The 16,222-nt window shown below is 50.1% G+C and overlaps 1 protein-coding gene across 5 annotated transcripts; it reads left to right on the top strand.

Annotated features, from left to right (window-relative positions):
• The first annotated feature begins 2,307 nt into the window (after positions 1-2,307).
• Positions 2,308-16,111, top strand: DPF2 (double PHD fingers 2). Of its 5 annotated transcripts, none has more exons than XM_082340908.1 (13): positions 2,371-2,440; positions 3,290-3,358; positions 6,948-7,108; positions 7,488-7,595; positions 7,922-8,085; positions 8,930-9,022; positions 9,202-9,280; positions 9,788-9,829; positions 10,841-10,978; positions 11,106-11,234; positions 11,387-11,499; positions 12,375-12,456; positions 14,805-16,111. In XM_082340908.1, exons 2-13 carry the CDS (start codon positions 3,300-3,302, stop codon positions 14,879-14,881), a joined length of 1,245 nt encoding a protein of 414 aa, XP_082197034.1. In that variant the 5' UTR covers positions 2,371-2,440; positions 3,290-3,299; the 3' UTR covers positions 14,882-16,111. The 5 variants fall into 5 exon arrangements, with proteins under 5 accessions (XP_082197036.1, XP_082197038.1, XP_082197034.1 ...); XM_082340909.1 differs by having other exon boundaries at positions 2,388-2,440; positions 3,276-3,358; XM_082340910.1 differs by lacking the exon at positions 3,290-3,358 and having other exon boundaries at positions 2,308-2,440.
• The last annotated feature ends 111 nt before the right edge of the window (positions 16,112-16,222 follow it).

Genomic DNA, 16,222 nt, shown 5'->3' with positions numbered 1-16,222 from the left:
GTTTGTTCTTTTCAATGTTGTTTAATCCACTCTAGTGCTGTGGGCATTTGGGATGCTCCAGTTTGAGGCTATTACAATTAATGCTGTTGTGAGCATTCTCATACAGGCTTTCCCATATATGTATCCACGGACAGAACTGCTCGGTCATAGGGTATGTGTGTGCTCAGCTTCAGGGCTCGCATACTGTCTTAGACAGTTCAGGCTGCTGTAACAAAGTACCACAGACCACAGACATTTATTTCTCACAGTTCTGGAGGCTGGGAAGTCCAAGATCAAGGTGCCAGCAGATTTGATTCCTGGTGGAAGTCCACTTCCTGGTTTGTAGACGGCTGCCTTCTTGCTGTGTCCTTACATGGCCTTTCCTCATGGAGAGAGATATTTCTGGATCCCTTTTCTAATTAGGGCACTAATCCCATCATGAGGGCCCCACCCTCAGACCTCATCGAAACCTATTTACCTCCCAAAGACCCCACCTCCAAATACTATCACACTGGGGGTAGGGCTTTAATATATGCATTTGGGGGGCACAAACATTCAGGCTGTAAAGCATACTTTTGACTCCTGCTTTGGAGTCACCTGTGATACCCACAATCATTTGGGGGTACAAGAGTGCAGCAGAATTGTTGCTGGGTGTCCTTCCAAGCCGCTGATACCTATTCTGCAAGTTTGGTGCAGGGTAGGCAATAAAAATACCTCTCAACTCTCATCTGCCAAACATGATTTTAAGGCACAGTGATGGTAAGATGTGTCCTGATTCTGAAATATTAAAACGGGGAAGGGGCGGGGAATAGGTGCATCTTAGAATTGCTGAAATAAGATATATTACCAGGACCAAAGACCAAGCCCTGGGGGCTCTGACAGTTACAGGTGGAAGAGAGGATGGAGAGCCAGCAAAAGAGGCTGAAGGTGAGCCTCGGTGATAGGATAGGATAGCCTCGTTGTGAAGGTGTGCCTGTGTGATAGGCGGACAGCCAGAAGACTGCATGTCTCAGAGACCTGGAGAAGAGTTTGAAAAAGAAGGGAATGGTCAATGGTGTCATGGGGGTTGACAGGCTGATAAGGACAGAGAGGAAATCTCTAAATCTGTTGAAATGGAGGTCGTGGTGTCTTTGTTAGAAGATGTTTCAATGAACTGGGGGAACAAAATCCCCATTAAACTGGGCAGAAAGAGACTTGGAAATAAGTCAACAGAGATATGGAGTATAAACAGAATATGTGTTTTTATAGGGTGAAAAGAAATGGGGGTGACAATCAAAAGCAGAATGGGCTTAAGGAAGGGCTCTGATTTTTTTAAAAGAGGATACTAAGCCATATTTGTAGACGAATTTGCGTGATTCAATAGTGAAGGAGAGGACTTCCCTGGTGACTCAGTGGTTAAGAATCTGCCTGCCAATGCAGGGGACACGGGTTCAAGCCCTGGTCCGGGAAGATCCCACATGCCGCGGAGCAACTGAGCCCGTGCGCCACAACTACTGAGCCTGTGCTCTAGAGCCCGTGAGCCACAACTACTGAGCACACGTGCCACAACTACTGAAGCCCGCGCGCCTACAGCCCGTGCTCCATAACGGGAGAAGCCACCGCAATGAGAAGCCTGCGCACCTCAACGAAGAGTAGCCCCCTCTCGCCGCAACTAGAGAAAGCCCACATGCAGCAACGAAGACCCAACACAGCCATAAATAAATAAATAAAATTTTTAAAAAATAGTGAAGGAGAAATAAATGGTACAGAAGATAGTTGCAGGAGGGAAGTTCTTCATGGAGGGAACGAGCTTGGGAGTAGGAAGCAAGGGAGAAGAGGCGGGCATCAATTAAGTTGGTGGCTTGATATGGTGGCAGGAAGGTGGGGGAACTTCTGTCAGACCCCCAATATTCAGGCCAAAGATCTGCCAGGTTCTGGGAGCTAATTTCCCCCTCCCTAAAATGGGCACATGTTTGGCAGCCCAAGTGGACTGTTCTCTCCTCTTACCTTCGGGTACCCACCAACCCCTGGCCTGTAAGTGAGGGTAAAGGGTTAACCACGAGGTTAAAGAAAGGTCTGCGAGGTAGCAGGACGCATGAACTCTATCTAGGCCACCTCTGGACCTGCCAGTTCTCACCAACCTCTCACCTTCTCATTTTTGGACGGGCCCAGACCCTCCCTCTCTCCTCCCACTCCACCAGGTGGAAGAGGGAGAGCTGGAGCAGGAGTCTCGGGACGCGCGCCCGTCTTCGTCGCGCCTGCGCACTCGTCCCTCGTCTCCCTGGCCCCGGAGACCCGGCAAGTAGCTCGTTCTCCGTCGCTCGCTCTGGGGCGGGCGCGCCCGGGCGGCGCCTGCGCAGAAGGATGAGGAAACTGGTTCCCCGTGCGGCCCCAGCGCCTGCGCGCTGCAGGCTTCGGGCCTCCCGGCCTGAGGGAAAGGAGCCGGGAAGATGGCGGCTGTGGTGGAAAATGTAGTGAAGCTGTGAGTGGCCGTTTCGATCTCTCCTAGGCCGGGAGGTCTTGTAAGGGGCCTGGGAGCAGGGGACGGTATGGGAAGGGACGAGGCGGAGAGAGGGACGTGCCCGGGAAGGCCTTGTTGCGACTCCTAGTGGGGAGGGCAACAGGAGACTCCGGAGAAGACGTTGCGCTTCTTTGGAAACTTGTGGAGGCCCTGAGGGTGGCCCACGGGAGCCCCTAACGGGCAGCCGCCCTGTGGGGCTATGCGGTCTGGGCGCTGCCTTCATGCTGAGGGTTTCCAGAGTATGGCGCCCTTGTTGCGTACGAGAGACGGTCCCGGGTTCGCTCCCGAGACGCCTCAGTCCGGGGGAGCCAGGCGGAGGGCGGACCCGGGAGTGGCCCGGCCGCCGACCCCTTCTCAGCGGCTGCACGCAGCCGGCCCTGGAAAAGCAGGCTTGGCAGCCCTGGCGCTGTTAAGCACTCTGGGCTGTTTTATTCTAAACAACCCCGTGATGTTCCGGGGCGGGGGGGAGGGGGAGCGGGTGGTCCTTGAGTATCAGGTACCCGAGACCAAAAATATTCTTGGGAAGAATTTGTTGAGGAGCAGATACAGAGGGAAAGAACTTCAGGGAATAGGGCCTTTGCGCCGCCCAATCCCAGCCATCCAAAAGCGGGCATTGGACGGACGCGGTCCAGGCCGCCCTGCCGCCCAGATGGGCATCTAGGCCGCCCGTCTTCGCTCTGCAATACTCTTGGGCTGGGTAGATTTCGAGCAAGGTTAAAGTTAATGGTTGTTGGGTAAATGGAGAATGGCCTGTTAGCTGTGAGTTAAAGATGCCTTGGGACTTGATGTAACCCAGCCTCCTCCCTGCAGAAGAATCTGAATGAATTTTGCAATGGGTTCATGCCCCCCGTGGGCGAATACAGCAAGCTCCTTTAATGGGTAAGTTTGGCTGGCTGCAGAGGTAGGAAAATTGAGAGCTGTCTAGGTGTCTAGTTTTGGATTTTGACTGAATGACGAGGTAAAGGTTTGGGAACTCTTCTAAAGGACTCACAGCTTCTCATCTGTCTTTGTGGTGGGCTGAGCCCCACTCTTCCCAAGAGCCCTTTTTAAGGGTACATTTGCTTCTCTCCCTCCCCCTGCCTGGAGCCTTTTCTTTGAGAATGCTTTCCCACTTCCATTAAGCTAAGTGCCTTCTCCTTCTCCTCTTGTGGGTTGTTTTTTTTTTTTTTTAACTTGCTTTCAGCTCCATCCTGCTGCCTCTTTCAGCCACCCCCCCTCCCAACACTATTATCTTTCTCTCTGATCTGCCCACTCCAGTTTCCCCAGCTCTCTTTTCAAGCTGACATTTCCCTCAATTTAGAAATGATGCTGTTGATCTGCCATTTATATAGTTATCCTTCCTGACTCAGATGTTCTTTCTTTGTTTCCCTACCTTTCTCTTTGTTGACTCCCCCTGTCCCATTGTAAGGGGAGGTTTTACACAGGTTTCATGCTTCTCGAAAAAGAATCAAAGCTTCTACCTTGGAAACCTTACTGTACTGGGGGAATGTCAGACTAGCCTAGGTTTAAGAGTTATATGTAATGAGATTCTTTATGTTGGAAGACTTTCATCTGGGAAATAGGGTTAGCAACCCTTTTGTGTGATGTTAGAAATGAGGGTTTGGCCATTTAAATAGAGCACGACTTCTTATTTCTCTTTAAAGAACTGTAGAGATCGTGAGGGTCACCAGCCACTGGTTCCTGAATACCAGTAATGAGAAACCAACTTTCTCCTCCTCATTTCTAGCTGCAGAGAGCTGTGGACCACAGTTAATACATTTCCCTACAGAACTTGCCCTTTAAGAAGGGACTTGCAGTCTTCCTGTACCATTCTCATCCTGGAAAGAGGTGCTTTTCTGGCGCTTCTCTTGATCATGGTGTGCCTAGTCTTCTGACAGCTGAGGTTATACATCGAGGTCAGGACTGCTAGCTCATCTTTTCTGACTTGCATCTTGTTCTGGGAGAAGAATTGCCCTGTTTATAAATTCTCTGTCCCTCCCAAATGTGGTGTCAGGATTGAAACAATCTTTAAGGGGTCTTACTAGGGCAAAATAATAGTATAAAATAGCTATGGTTGCTGACTGGTTTTGAAATCCTCTGAGTTAGGTAACGAGATCTGGAGAATGATGTTACCTTGAAACTTCTTGAAACAGGAGCCTTAGATTCTTAAGAGATCCCTCTCATTCTCTCTTGCTCTAGCCTCATCAGATCCTCTCTTCCTCCAACTGGTGTTTCATTCTCAGCTCTCTTACTCATGAGACAGTTTGCCCCACCTTCCGAAATCCCACTTAACTCACAAGAGCTTTGATAGAACATCTCTCATCCATCCCCCCCAGCTGTTTCCAGCTTCCTTGTTCTGACTTTGCAGCTCTCAGCCTGTCTAGCCCTTCCTTCCATTTGACTTACAGTGTCAGTGTCAATTCCCATCAGTGGAAACAAAGGAGCTGCTGCACTCAGCCTTGTTTATCCAGTTTTCCTCTGTTTAGTGAGGACATGGCTGCCTCCTAAAGGCGAGCAAATATGAGCCTGTTCCCTTCGCTGTACTCTCCAATACAGGATTCATGCCTACCTCAAATTACAGTCATTACGGCTCATTGAGTCAAGCCAGGCTGTCTTGTGGTGTCACAAGATGTGTGTGCAGTGTGTGTCTTTTTCGGTTGCTGGGAATGTGCTAAGCTGTGCCTAAGTGGTCTATTGTGGCTGCCCAGTGAAAGCCCCCCTCAGATTCCAGAGAAGGGTTTGTTGCTGTAGCTTGAGTTATGGACATAAACAACAGAGGACCTCGGTTCAGCTTCTCTTGCTAGGAGTCTCCCTCTTGTAGAATATGTCAGAGCTTATCTAGTTCAGCCTCCCCAGTCAATAGCATAGGAACCTGGGGTCCATGTAGGTTGATTAAATGTCCACGTTTATGTGGTGACTTGCAGCCAAGCCAGGTCTTTTTACTCCTTAGTCAAGATGTTTCACACACCATCATGGGTACTGAGGATATTGTGGGAAAAAAATCATCTCTGCCCTCATTTTGTTTATTTTGAGATTGATTGGATATATAAATGTGAATATAGTTAAAGTTCCCATACTAAAGTACTTGTTAAACCCTGAAGCATGAGAACAAGATTGGTTCTATATACGTGCTCCTTAATTTATTTACTTTTATTTTTGGCTGCGTTGGATCTCCGTTGCTGTGCGCAGGCTTTCTCTGGTTGTGGTGAGCCGGGGCTACTCTTTGTTGCAGTGCGCGGGCTTCTCGTTGCGGTGGCTTCTCTTGTTGAGGAGCACAGGCTCTAGGTGCACGGGCTTCAGTAGTTGTGGCTCGCGGGCTCTGGAGCGCAGGCTCAGTAGTTGTGGCTCACGGGCCTAGTTGCTCTGTGGCATGTGGGATCTTCCCAGACCAGGGCTCGAACCTGTGTCCCCTGCATTGGCAGGCGGATTCTTAACCACTGCACCACCAGGGAAGCCCATACATGTGTCTTAGAACCAGATAACTCCTGGCACTGTGCAGTTTTGCAGCTTTTTAAAGCACTTTAAAAAATCAGATTTCAAATTGAATCTTTTGAGTCCAAGAAGTTTCTTTCCTAAAAAATTTGATGGTGTGAGAATGGAGAAGGGCCTAGGATAGGCCTTTGAGGAAACAGGTTTTGTATCAGTGTAATGGTACTCAGTAGAAAGTAGTCTTCGAGAGTGTTCAAGTATTTTCTGATGTTTTCCATTGATTGTAAAATTAGTATATAGAATTAGTTAGTTGGCTAAGCACCTAGTTTAAAATTCAGAAGATATAAAATGGCACATAGGAGAAAGTCCCCTAGTCACCTGGTTTTTCTCCTTGGAGGCCTACAGTTTCTTTTCCACCAATTGGCTACATAAATGGTGGCATCCTATAACACTCCTCAGCCCTGTACCTTTTTTTTTTTCTAGTTATCTTGGAGATTGTTTAATGTTAGTACACGAAGAGCTTCCTTCTTTTTTTTTTTTTTTTTATGGCTAAGTAGAATTTCATTGTATAGATAGTTTGTATAGATAGAGTTTGTATAGAGTTTGCTAAATATAGTTTCATAAGTCCCCCAGACCTTTTTGAACTCTTTTCTCATTTGTAAAAAGGAGCTAAGCTCTGCTTCGCAGAATCCTGAGGGTTAAGAGAAATAGTATCTTGGCTAGCACAGGGTTATACTCTTGAGAGGCACAGAATGAACATTATTTTCTTCCCCTCTTTGTGGGTTAGACTAAGGTCCAATTAGACACATGATGAAATCATGTGTTCCTGACGGTAATTTATTTGTAAAGTACCTTTCCTCGTAATGGCTTAGTGAAGGGGCTTGGTGTCCCATGAGGCAGAAATGGTAGCAAATAAAAGCAGAGTGACACTCTCCGAGTCCCTTGAGCCTTCTAGAGAAGCAGATGGCAAGTGAAAGGGATAGCTCAGCACCAGCCCAACACATACACACACACACACACACACACACACACACACACCTGATCTTTGTCTTTCCCGCAGCCTTGGGGAGCAGTATTACAAAGATGCAATGGAGCAGTGCCACAATTACAATGCCCGCCTCTGTGCTGAGCGCAGCGTGCGCCTGCCTTTCTTGGACTCACAGACCGGAGTAGCACAGAGCAACTGTTATATCTGGATGGAAAAGCGACACCGGGGTCCAGGTGAGGGTCCACTCAGGAGCACAAGGAGGAAGAAGCTTCCTCATCTTAGGGGATGAGCAGCTGAAAGGGTTTTCCTTACTGCCTTCCACCCATGGATGATTATAGTCTTCCCATGATTAGAAGCCCAGGGAGGATGAAGCGTCTCTGTTTTCTGCAGGGCTGCACTGCGGAAGCTCTTGTTGGGCTTCTGGAGAGCTGTGTGTCAGCCAAGGCCTCTGAGCTTACATCTCTTTTTCTTGTCCCCACCCCGTCCCCAGGCCCTCACTGTCCACATTCCTCCCTTGTTCTAGAACTCAGTCAGGGCCTACTCATGCAGAAAGTGTTTGGTATTATTTTCTAGGGTTAGGTCTTGACTTCTCTCTCTTTTTCCCTTCCACAGGATTGGCCTCTGGGCAGCTGTACTCCTACCCTGCCCGGCGCTGGCGGAAAAAGCGGCGAGCCCACCCTCCTGAGGATCCAAGACTCTCTTTCCCATCTATTAAACCAGGTAAAGCGCACTCCTCCCTGAGCAGGGGCATAGCCTGCTGTGTAGTAGGAGGCCTGCCAATCACCTGTTACGTACCAGGCCCAGTGCTAGATCCTAAAGATACTAAAACGAATGAGATGTGATTCCTTCTGTAAAGAGCTCAGTCAAATGGAAGAGACAGGTAAACAGATAAGTTACGGTGCCAAGTGAACCACGGTGTCTTGGTTCCTGGGCAGCCAGAGACCAGAAGACAGTGACTGGCTAGTGGCTGGTCTAGCACTTTAAACACCCGGAGAGGTCTGCTTTCAGCCCTTCTGAGCCTCGCCTCCTCCTGGCCTTGCCTGCAGACACAGACCAGACCCTGAAGAAGGAGGGGCTGATCTCTCAGGACGGCAGTAGTTTAGAGGCTCTGTTGCGCACCGACCCCCTGGAGAAGCGAGGCGCCCCAGATCCCCGAGTTGATGATGACAGCCTGGGCGAGTTTCCTGTGACGAACAGTCGAGCACGGAAGGTACAAGATTAACACTGTGGTTAAGGGAACTTTGATGGAATTCAGTCTCCTCTTCATCAGAGGCCACCCAGTAATCAGAATAGAAGTAGAAGCTGTGGGCCTGGAGGCAGCCGCCTGGAGTTCTGTTCCTGCTCCATTCCTTAACGAGAACTTCGTTGTTACCTTCCAGTCTTTCCTGCTCCTGTCCTTCTAACTACAGACTCTCATTCATCTTCTGTTGCCACCAAAGTTTTTTGGTGCCTGGGGTTTCATGGGTGATGCAGACCTGGTCCCTGCCAACAAGGAAGATAAAACTGTACATAAAAATAATAAGAGCTAAAAATATGCCAGGCACTGTGCTAAGTGCTTTTCCATCATCTTCTCCAGTCTCTACAACCTTATGAAATAGGTATTGTTGCCCATTTCACATATAGGGAGGCTGCAGCAGATCAGTGAAAAACAAAAACTTCCCACCAGGCCACCCAAGTAAGCAGGAAAGCTCTAATTTAAATCTGGGAAGTGAGGTGTCGGAAGGGAACCACCACTAACATGCACCTGAGGTGGCAGATCAGAGGCAGGAGAGGCCACAGCTACTTGGGGTATCAGGGAAGGTTTTATGAAAACATGGGGTTTGATTTAGCCACTTGGAGATGATGGGAAAGGCATTCCAGGCTAGGGGAGCAACATGAAGAGAGGCGCAGAGGAAGGAGAGCCCAAAGCACTGAAAGAACAGCAGTGAGGAGTGAGGCTGGAGTGGATGGACCAGGTCACAGAGGAGGCTGTGGGCGGCCTGGGCCCGTCCCATCGTGGGGGAGCTTTTGGATGTTCCTTATTTCTGCCCATCCTGATCTTCCTGTCCACTCAGCGGATCCTAGAACCGGATGACTTCCTGGATGACCTCGATGATGAGGACTATGAAGAAGACACTCCCAAGCGTCGGGGCAAGGGGAAGTCCAAGGTGAGGGGCCAAGTGCTACCTGCAGCCTGGGGGCTCAGGTAGCCTGCACAGTCCCACTGTTTTATTGCCTGTTGTTGCCATTTTCCCTCTTGAGTGAGATTAGCAGCCAGCTTCCAGGAGAGTCTAACTCCTCAGGCCTAGACACCTTATTAAGGGCATCTTTTTGCTCTTCTTCACAGGGTAAAGGTGTGGGCAGTGCCCGTAAGAAGCTGGACGCTTCCATCCTGGAGGATCGAGATAAACCCTATGCCTGTGACAGTGAGTGCCTCACAAGTGGGTGGGTAGTCCTTGCCTTGGACCCAGCTCCTCAGGATATGAGAGGAGGGAAGGTTGTGTTCTTGTTCAAAGTGGTAAAACAAGCCTGGACTCTTGTCCTGCCTGCTGACTGGTTCCCTCTGAGATCCCTGAGAGGCCCTGGCCTCCGCTCCATGGTGGGTGAGCCCTGCATGCTCTGGGGGAGATTGCTGTCCTCAGGGTGGGGGTACCCCTGAGGGGTGCACACAGCAGGCAGGGTTGGCCTCAAGTAGGTGGCATCCAGGTCTGCTGGCCCCAATCAAGTCAGGGCCCCAGGAGTCCAACACTGACTTTTTCAATGTCTGTTCTCTCTCCCCCTTTTCTCTCTCTTGCCCCACTTCTGTCCCTCCACCCCGGGAGCACCATCACCGCTGGGGTTTCTCTCTCGTTTGCTCCGCTTTCCTGCTGCTGCCGCACCTGTCTCAAGTGTATCAAGGCCTTCTTCTCATGACTTTTCTTTCTGTCTTTCAGATAGTTTCAAACAAAAGCATACCTCGAAAGCGCCCCAGAGAGGTAGCTCTCTCAACTTTTCAGACTTTTGGTTTTCCTATCCCTTTTTCCCTCCTCCCTTGTTCCTGCCTTTCTCATCTGTGATGCTAGTCTTAAAGTCTCTGGAATGGCATGGGGATAGGAGCGATGGACCTTCTACTGTGCTCCGCTCCTCACAGTCCTGGAAGCTGCCTTTACCACTGCTTGTCTCCCACAAAGTTGCTCCTAGGGCTGCTCGGGCCCACTGCATGGGGTGGCTTCAAAAGCATTACAAGGAACCCGTTACAAACAGATCCCTCTGCCCCAAAACGGACACAGAGTGGTCAGCTAACGTTCCCCACCATCCCGCCACCCCCTCCTCCCATCCCTTCCCTGTTCCTTTCCTGCTGCCCCCTGCTCTTCTTGGTATCACTGCTCAAAACTGAGATGCCTCATGGGGATCTGCTTTCCTTGCTGGTTGGGGGCCGGGGGGGTTGGGCAGGGCACTGATGTGGGAGTGTCTTTGAGTTTCTTTGGGAGACGGCTACCCCAGCAGACTCAGTTGGTAGGTTATGCCCAAGAGATCCACCCCCTAGCTCCCTTATCTGGGCAGAGATGGGCTATGTTATATATGGAGTAGCATGAGCCTCCTTCATTTACTGAGAGGTAAAAAAGTTCGGAGTCTCTGCTACCTTTCCTCCTTCCTGCCATATTGCAAGACTATAGAAATTTCCTCTCCCTCCTGACCTGGAGCTCCCCAGACTATTCCCAGGGCAGGCGGTGATGGGGCAAGGGCTCAGCCTCCCAGACAGCCTACGTGGAGGAGTAGAGGTGGCCATGGGCTGGGGTTTAGTAGGGAGAAGAGCCATGGAAGCTGGAGAGCCCCAGGCCTGATGTTCCTGGCCAAGGGGAGGCGGCTGTCACTAAAGGCCTGTCCCTGAGCAGAGCTGATGGGGGTGATTACCTCTGCCTCAGGTGGAGCCCACAGCTTAGAGGGGCAGGGATGTGGCACTCTGGGATCCTGACACCTTTCTCTGCAATCTTCTCCGCGCTTAGTTTGTGGAAAACGTTACAAGAACCGACCAGGCCTCAGTTACCACTATGCCCACTCCCACTTGGCTGAGGAGGAGGGCGAGGACAAGGAAGACTCGCAGCCACCCACCCCGGTTTCCCAGAGGTCCGAGGAGCAGAAATGTAAGCTGGTGTCAGAGGTGGGGCAAGCAGGAGTCGGCCTGGTTATGAAAAGCCCTCCCTGCCGGGATGTTGAGAGACCCAGAGGCCCACATGGGTATCATGAAAGTTCTTCCCTTTCTCCCTGTAGCCAAGAAGGGTCCCGATGGATTGGCCCTGCCCAACAACTACTGTGACTTCTGCCTGGGGGACTCCAAGATCAATAAGAAGACAGGACAGCCCGAGGAGCTGGTGTCCTGTTCTGACTGTGGCCGCTCAGGTACCTCCAACCCAGGCCCAGGGCAGCCCTAGCCGGCACCAAGTCCCCGAGGGGCTCGTGGCTTGCCAGCATCCAGTGGCTGTCACAGTCAACCAGGTCACCTCGCTTCTCCCCGATCTCCGGCTGCCTGTTTCACTTGCTCCCCCCCACAGGGCATCCGTCCTGCCTCCAGTTCACCCCCGTGATGATGGCAGCAGTGAAGACCTACCGCTGGCAGTGCATCGAGTGCAAGTGCTGCAACATCTGTGGCACCTCCGAGAACGATGTGCGTGTGTCGTCCCGTCCCCCTCCGCCCCCCGCCCCCAGCACGCTCCTGCTCAGCTTTTAACTGTACTTTCCACCCATGGGAACTTTGATTTGTTTGGCAGGTGTTCACTGAGTACCGACTTTGTGTCAGACACTGTTTTAGGCAATAAGCACGCTAAAGACAAACAGGGTCCCTGCTTTCATGGGGTTTACATTCTTGCGGGAACAAGCAGTAAGCAAGGAAATGGGTGACGTTTTTATGATATTCCATGAAGAAAATGAAACCAGTAATGTGGCAGAGAGTAACTGGATAACTGATTTAGATAGAGGTCTTTTCTGAGGAGGTGATGTTGGTGTCAAGGTTTGGATGATACAAAGGAGACAGTCCAGGAAGATTTGCAGAGAGAGTATTCCCAGGAAAGAGTAGCCAGCACAAAGGCCTAAAGGTGGACACACTGGGTGGATTGAGGCCACTGTGGCCAGCTGGAGCCCTCCTGCAGTGGGAGAGCAAGTAAAAGATGAGACTGGAAGGCAGGTGCCATCAGGTCTGAGAGTTTAATCAGGAGTGATGTGGTTTGTCTTACATTTTGAAAAGGTAACTGGCTGCTCTGTGGAGAACAGATTGGGAGGGAACAATGTGGAGGCCATGAGATCCGTTAGGTGGCTGGTGGCGTCCAGGTGGGATGACAGTAGTGACTCTGTCTGGGTGGAAGTGGACAGCAGTGATTTTCTGTCCAGAGGGTCCCATGTCTGTTCTTACTGCCATCTATCCTGCCCCTCCTGGAATTAGCAGCCGTGTCTGCAGAAGCCCTCCTTCCTACCTGTCCCCAGCGGCCCAGCTGAGGCCCGTTAGTCATTCACCTCCCCCCTCCTCTTCCATCTTGCCTTCTCTAGGACCAGCTGCTCTTCTGTGATGACTGCGATCGTGGCTACCACATGTATTGTCTCACCCCGTCTATGTCTGAGCCTCCTGAAGGTAGGTTTCCCTGATCTCTTACTCAGAACAAGTATTTTATTAGTAACTTGGAAAATCACCTGTACGGTAATTGAGTTCTCATATCAGTGATACATTCTTTCAGATTAGGGAGTAGGCACATTGCCTTCACTCAGTTCAGAGTGCTTTCCTAGCATTGCAACTTTGAGGCTTTAATGTTTGTACATTATCACCAGGTAACAGTTACAAACACAGAAAATCGACAGCCTGAGAGAAAACAGATGCTGAGCAGAGAATAATTACCAGAAGGAGAGATTTGTTTTCCTCCAACAAGTCTAAGAAACTCAGTTCGTAGTTTGTCTGACGCGAGACTAGTTTTAGCACTCCACTCTCGACAGATGTGAGCGTTCGTTTCTGCCAGTGTGCGGGGGAGGGAGTTGAACCTGGAGCCTGAGTGGGTCACTCTGGCCCTCCAGCAGTGCTTAACGATGCTTCAAGTTTATGGAAGGTCTTCGACAAAACCAGTGGTGACACCAAAAAGTGGCTGCCTCGCCGCAAGTCCTCTTCCAGCCAGCTGTCTGTGCCGAAGCCCCTCCTTTATAGAAATTCACAAGCTTACTCAGGAGGACACAAATGCCTAGTAGCTGTTACTGTGACAAAGGATGTGGGCCAGCATTACAGGCGAGAGAAAGTAGCTCACTGTGTGATGTGGGCTGACTTGTAGTGTAGGTCAGACTGCTGTCACCCCCTAGAGAAGGAGGCCACTAACAAAGTCTGAGGGTCCTTTAGCAGCTGCAGGGGAGCACTCAGCTTTTTCATCTGTCATACCGCGTTTATAAGTTTCATCTGTCATGCCATGTTTGAGGAGAAGTAGTGTGTTTTTTGGGTTTTTTAAATCATAAAATATCAGTTCACAGGCACAATTCTACATTAACTGTAGAAAGGCTTTCCTAATGAAGTGCTGTCAGACACTGAGGTAGTGGAGAGTTGCAGGCAGCTCGCAGGGGGACCCCGTAGAACCATCAGATGGTCTAGGCTCTAGGTCAGGGGTTTGCAAACTATGACCCTCTGGCCACACCTAGCTGCAGCTAGTACATATAGCTCACAAGCTAAAAATGACTTTTACTTTTTTTTTTTAATTAATTAATTAATTAATTAATTAATTAATTAATTTATGGCTGTGTTGGGTCTTCGTTTCTGTGCGAGGGCTTTCTCTAGTTGCGGCAAGCGGGGGCCACTCTTCATCGCGGTGCGCGGACCTCTCACTATTGCGGCCTCTCTTGTTGCGGAGCACAGGCTCCAGACGCGCAGGCTCAGCAATTGTGGCTCACAGGCCTAATCGCTCCGCGGCATGTGGGATCTTCCCAGACCAGGGCTCGAACCCGTTTCCCCTGCATTGGCAGGCAGATTCTCAACCACTGTGCCACCAGGGAAGCCTGACTTTTACATTTTTAAAGAGAGGTCTTTTTAAAAAAAAGATGTGGCTGAGACTGTATGTGGCTCATGAAGCCTCAAGTAGTTAACGCTCTCTGGCTACTTACAGAAAAGCTTATCAACTGCTGCATATTTACCTTTGGGTCAGAAAGGATCTTACCTTTTTGAGAGTCACATATCTCTGAAGAGCTGATAAAAGCTGTGGATTCTTTCCCCCAGAATAATGTTCGAATACACATATGTACAATTATGCTTATAACTTCAAGGCATTAAGGGCTAATTTTGTTTCTCAAAAAAAGCATAGAAGAATCCAACCATAGCAAATATTAATAAACAAGGTATGAGCTAGTTATTTTTCTCATAAGGGACATTATTTCCTGTTTTTCTGTGAAACCAGACTTGGGTCACAACAAGTTGGGTCATCATAGTTGGCCCCCTTTCCTCTGATTGGGTCCTCAGCCTCTGCTCAGACACCTAGTGACGGTGGGGAGCCCTTCTCATCTTTCCGTGGTCTTCACAGAAAGCTGTCTTATGTGGAATCAATATTGGTTTCTCTAGAGCCTCTATTCATGATCTTTATTCTAACCTTCAGGGCCCTGAGAATGAAGTCTGGTTCTTCTGTAATCACAAGTTTAAAGCTTTTTAAAGCTTTAAAAAAGTTATCTCTACCCAGGTCCTCTTTAGTGATTCTGATTTAATAGGCCAAGAGGCGTCTGTATTCTGAAATAGGCCTCCAGGCGATTATTTCTTATATCTCCATTGAGAATTATTTTTCATGATATTTGGAGACCTAGAGTTCCTCCCTGCTCAGGATAACTGTGAAACTTTGCTACTGCAGAACATCTCCCATCCTACCTGTAGCCAATCCTGCTACTGGAGGTGAGGTGTGGGGAGTAGAAGGACAGCAGATGAGGATTGTGCGGGGCCCCTCCTAACCCCGTTATTCTTCTCTGCAGGAAGTTGGAGCTGCCACTTGTGTCTAGACCTGCTGAAGGAGAAAGCTTCCATCTACCAGAATCAGAACTCCTCTTGATGTGGCCACCCCCGATCCCCCATACATCTAGGGCTGTTTCTCTCCTGTTTTTCATACCCACCTTCCCTTCCTAATCTCTTTCACAAGTCCAGAGAACCTCGGGGAGGTCGTGCCAACCTGCCTTTGGCAGCAGCAAGCTGAGGTGGCAGCTCTGACCGCCTCTGGCCCCAGGCCCTCAGGGAGAACGGAGCGTCACACTGCCCCAAGGCATACCTGTGGGCCCAGCTTCTCACTGTTCTCCATGAAGTGCATTCACTCTGTCTGCCTCGGGCCCCGGCCCTGGTATTCACAGGGTTCAAAGCGTGTCCTCTGAGAAAGAGTGGGAGAGCAGCTCACTTCTCTCAGCTCTGCCTCCACTCTGGTCCCCAGGGTTTCCCCTTCCCCTGGAGGTGAGCCAGGCTGGGGCCTCTGCCAGAGCAGCTGGGAGTGAGAACTGAGCAAGCTTGCAAGAAGCTTCCGGTGCCCTCTGTGCTGCTTAGCCTCACAGCCTCCTTCCCCCAGAGTGGCTCTCTGCGGCTCTCTGTTCCTGCTACCCAGGATCCTTTGCCTGAGCCAGGATGCTCTTGGTCACCCTCCTGGCTCTATCCCATTCCCACCACCCCACGCCACGGGGAGTAGCAGCTTCACCTGATTGTTCCTTGTGCTTGCCTGGCTCACTGTCACGGGCGCTGGTCTCTAGTGACTGAAGCATTCCCCACCCTTGTTATTTCCTGTCTTCTGCCTCCCCTCCTTATTCCCTTTGGTTTTGTGGGGAGAGGGGAAGCATTAGGGGGCCAGGCCAACTGCTTGGGGGCCACAGGGAGATGTTGGATAATGTGCCTGTTTTTTAACTCGATGAAAAAGCCTACCTCCGAAACCCCCTTTTTGTTCTTCCTGGACCTGGGCATTCAGCTCCTGCCCTTAACTGAATTGGGAGCCTCTGCCTCCTGCTCTGTGTATCCTGGCTCCTGGGTGGTGGGGAAGCCACATAGACATCCCTTTCTTCCCTGGCACACTCGCTAGCAGCTGGTAAGGTCTTCGCACCCTGATTCTTCAATTTTCTGCCTGGTGACACATTAAGTAGTGTGGGGGGCGGGGACAGTCCATGCCAGGACACCCTGGAGTGTCCTTCCCCTTGGCTGTGGGCAGGCCCTAATTCACTGTCATTTTGGAGTTGAGGTGTCTTTTTTTTTTTTCTTTCTTTAGTTCCTGTATTCTAAGCATTAGTACAAATAAACATTTTTACACAGAGCCCTCTGCTGGATTGTTTATCTCCAGACTCCCTTTCCTGGTTAAGGCCACTTCATCCTAAAACTTTCTTCCTTAGGACAGTGGCTTTTAAATGTTTTGAAGCATAGCTTT

This window comes from Balaenoptera borealis (genome assembly GCF_965194805.1).
Source record: "Balaenoptera borealis genome assembly, chromosome: 11".
In the NCBI taxonomy this organism is placed as follows: domain Eukaryota; kingdom Metazoa; phylum Chordata; class Mammalia; order Artiodactyla; family Balaenopteridae; genus Balaenoptera; species Balaenoptera borealis.
The sequence above is the reverse complement of the archived record's forward strand: the minus strand, read 5'-3'. Positions and strand labels throughout refer to the sequence as shown.

Coding starts and splice junctions, on each gene's coding strand:
- DPF2 (XM_082340908.1), top strand. CDS start 3,300: ATGAATTTTGCAATGGGTTCATGCCCCCCGTGGGCGAATACAGCAAGC. Junction 8,086..8,929: donor CGAACAGTCGAGCACGGAAG/GTACAAGATTAA, acceptor CTGTCCACTCAG/CGGATCCTAGAACCGGATGA. Junction 9,830..10,840: donor CTCGAAAGCGCCCCAGAGAG/GTAGCTCTCTCA, acceptor CTCCGCGCTTAG/TTTGTGGAAAACGTTACAAG.